Genomic DNA, 3,059 nt, shown 5'->3' with positions numbered 1-3,059 from the left:
GCACGTGGCCCGCGGGGCGGTGGCGATGCCAGCACCTGCCCGGTTCATCCCACCAGCGGTGAAGGGGATGTGCTGGGGTTGGTGGTGGTGGGGACACTGGGGGACATCCCCGGACTGGAAGCAAAGGGACACGCTGCGCTGCCAACCACTGTCCCTTCCCTACGGGCACAGAGATGTCACCAAGGGACATCCTGGCTCCCAGAGGGGTTTTTCCACTCGGGCTTTGCACAGGGAAGAGGTTTCCAGCCGCCCTGCCCTGGCTCGCCGGCAAACGAATTGGGGTCATCGGTGTAATGAGTCGGGTGCCGTTCTCAGCCACAACCTGGCCCCTAAAGCCAGGTGGTTGCGGCCAAACACGGGCAGCCCCGCGGCCCTGCCCTGACCCCTGCCCGCTGCCCCTGTAGCTGAAGACGCGGGAGGGCTCGGAGTTCCTCATCCAGCACGACTCGGAGCAGATCATCACCGCCTGGCAGAAGGCCATCGCCGACAGCATCGGCAGACTGGTGAGCAGGCGCCCGCCGCCCCCCGCCCTGCCACCCTGGGGACGGGCACAGGGGTCTCATGCTGCCCCTTCCCTAGGGCACCGACCTCCCCGGCGAGGAGGATGCCGAGAGCGGGGCTGAGTTCGGCTCCCGGGAGAAGCTGGGGAGCGGCGAGGAGAAGAGGGCAGGTGAGCTCAGGCATCCCGGCACAGGGACGGGCACCGGGGTGGCACCGGCAAAACCATCCACCGGGCAGGGTGGGGTGGCCACCACGGAGTGTCCCCAGCTCCCTGTGGTGGGGGAACGTGCCGGGAGCACCTTGGTCCCTTGGGACGATGGTGACCTGTGCCCCCCCCCCGCCAGTGGCCGGGCAGGCACCGGGCAGTGCCGGTGGCGAGAGCGACTCTAGCAAAGTCCGGAACAAACTCCGCAAGTTCCTGCAGAGGCGGCCGACACTGCAGTCCCTGCGCGAGAGGGGCTACATCAAAGGTGGGTGCCTGGGGTGGGGCTACGTGAGGGGTGGGTGCCGGGATGGGGCTACATCGAGGGTGGGTGCTCGGGATGAGGCTGAGCCCCCTCAGGGTGTCCCCAGGCTGGGAGGTGGGTGGGGACAGCCAGGGATGGAGCTGGGACAGCAGGTTGGGGGACCAAGCCCAACCCTGACCCAATGTCATGGTGATGGGCTTGGCCATGTCCCATCACCTCCAGCCACCCCTTATGGGAACGGGCTCTCCTGCGATGTCCCCTGCCCTGTCCCCCACCCCGGACCTGCCACCGGGCACCCTTTCAGTGTCACCCAGCCATGCTCAAGCCTCCGTTGGTTTTTCCAGATCAGGTTTTCGGCTGCTCCCTGCAAGCGCTGTGCGAGCGGGAGCGGGGGACGGTGCCCCGCTTCGTCCTGCAGTGCATCCAGACCGTGGAGAGGAGAGGTACCGCCCCGGGGCTCGGGGACGGGGACAACCCGGGGGGCACCGGGATGGGGACAGCTCTGGGTAAAGCCTAAATTTGATGGTTGGGTTTTCCCTGGAAGCTGGCTGCTGCATCCCTGCAAAGCCATGCTGGTTGCTGTCACCATGTGCCACCTCACTGTGGGCATCTCCCAGGGGACAGTGGGGGACACGTGGGTACCCGGAGCTCCCTCGATGGCGGCTGGTGTCACATCCTGGGGCGGGCTGTGGTTAACTGGGAGCTTTTCCCCCATCTCCACTGTCCTCTGCCAGGTCTGGACATCGACGGGCTGTACCGGGTCAGCGGCAACCTGGCCACCATCCAGAAACTGCGCTACAAAGTGGAGCACGGTAAGATCACCCGTGGTGACAACGGGGGACAAACGGGATATACCCCCCCCCCCAATGGCAGGGTGACAGGGCTCCGGCCGGGAAGGGAGGGGACAGGGACCCTCACCCGTCCCTGGGTCTCTGGGACCTGCCTGAGGTGCTGCCCCGGCCCCACAGACGAGCACCTGGACCTGGATGACGGGCGCTGGGAGGACATCCACGTTGTCACCGGGGCACTGAAGCTCTTCTTCCGGGAGCTGCCGGAGCCACTCGTCCCCTTCAGCCACTTCGACAAGTTCATTGCTGCCATCAGTGAGGCCCGAGGACAAGGACCGGGATGGGGATAGGGATGGGGATGGGATGGCGATGGGTTGGGGATGGGATGGGGATGGGGATGGAGACGGGGACGGGGATGGGGATGGAGACAGGGACGGGGACGGGTGCTCTGGCTGCCGGAGCCAGCACCCCCCCGTGTCTTCCTTCCCCTTGCAGAGATGCAGGACCCGACCAGGCGGGGCCAGTGCATCCGTGACCTGGTGTTCTCCCTCCCACCCGCCCACCATGACACCATGAAGGTCCTCTTCTGCCACCTCTGCAGGTGACACACGTCTCACTCCCCCCAAACCCAAGCCGGTGGCAGGAAGGGGGACAGGACCTGGGTTTGGGGACATGCCAGGTGACGCCATCCCTCGTCCCCGCAGGGTGATCGAGTACAAGGAGGAGAACCGCATGTCGGTGCAGAGCATCGCCATCGTCTTCGGCCCCACGCTGCTGCGGCCGGCGAGCGAGGAAGGGAACATGGCCATGCACATGGTCTTCCAGAACCAGGTGGTGGAGCACATCCTCAACCAGTACAGCTACATCTTCCCCGATGGCTAAAACCCCCTGGGGACACACGTGGGGACAAGCCCAGCGGTGGGGGTCATGAAAGAGCAGCATCTCAGGGGAAGGACTTGGCCGCGTGTCACCTCGGACTGTGGGTGGTGGCAATCGTGGGCTCGATGAAGGGCAGCGCGGTGGCCCGGCTCGCTCGGGATGCGGCTCGAGGGATGGGTGCCAGAGCTGGGGGCACCCCAAGCACCCCATCCTCCGCTGCCACCCACTCCCGCTGGGGCTGGATCTGCGGAGGTTGAGCCCCAGGGGGTGTGTGGGGTTTCGGGGGGGGGTCCCCATCAGTCAAGAGGGGACAATGGAGCCCTGTGGTCCCCAGCTCGCCGGTGGCACAGACCCGGCATCCCCGGGTAAGAGGATGGAGGTGTCCTGCCGGGCAGTGCCTGCGGGGATGATGCCACCGGCGGCG

The 3,059-nt window shown here is 66.4% G+C and overlaps 1 protein-coding gene across 1 annotated transcript in view; it reads left to right on the top strand.

Moving 5' to 3' along the window:
* The window catches only part of ARHGAP27 (Rho GTPase activating protein 27), an 11,523-nt gene extending 8,885 nt beyond the window's left edge, over positions 1-2,638 (top strand). Inside the window, exons 8-15 of the mRNA XM_019474270.1 lie at positions 405-503; positions 580-670; positions 846-971; positions 1,313-1,411; positions 1,703-1,780; positions 1,937-2,071; positions 2,252-2,357; positions 2,461-2,638. Coding sequence (XP_019329815.1) covers positions 405-503; positions 580-670; positions 846-971; positions 1,313-1,411; positions 1,703-1,780; positions 1,937-2,071; positions 2,252-2,357; positions 2,461-2,638 — 912 coding nt within the window. The remainder of the gene's footprint in view (positions 1-404; positions 504-579; positions 671-845; positions 972-1,312; positions 1,412-1,702; positions 1,781-1,936; positions 2,072-2,251; positions 2,358-2,460) is intronic.
* Positions 2,639-3,059: the final 421 nt, after the last annotated feature.

This window comes from Aptenodytes forsteri, unplaced genomic scaffold (genome assembly GCF_000699145.1).
Source record: "Aptenodytes forsteri isolate BGI_AS27 unplaced genomic scaffold, ASM69914v1 Scaffold249, whole genome shotgun sequence".
NCBI classification, from domain to species: Eukaryota; Metazoa; Chordata; class Aves; order Sphenisciformes; family Spheniscidae; genus Aptenodytes; species Aptenodytes forsteri.
This window is presented reverse-complemented; position numbering and strand designations above follow the sequence as displayed.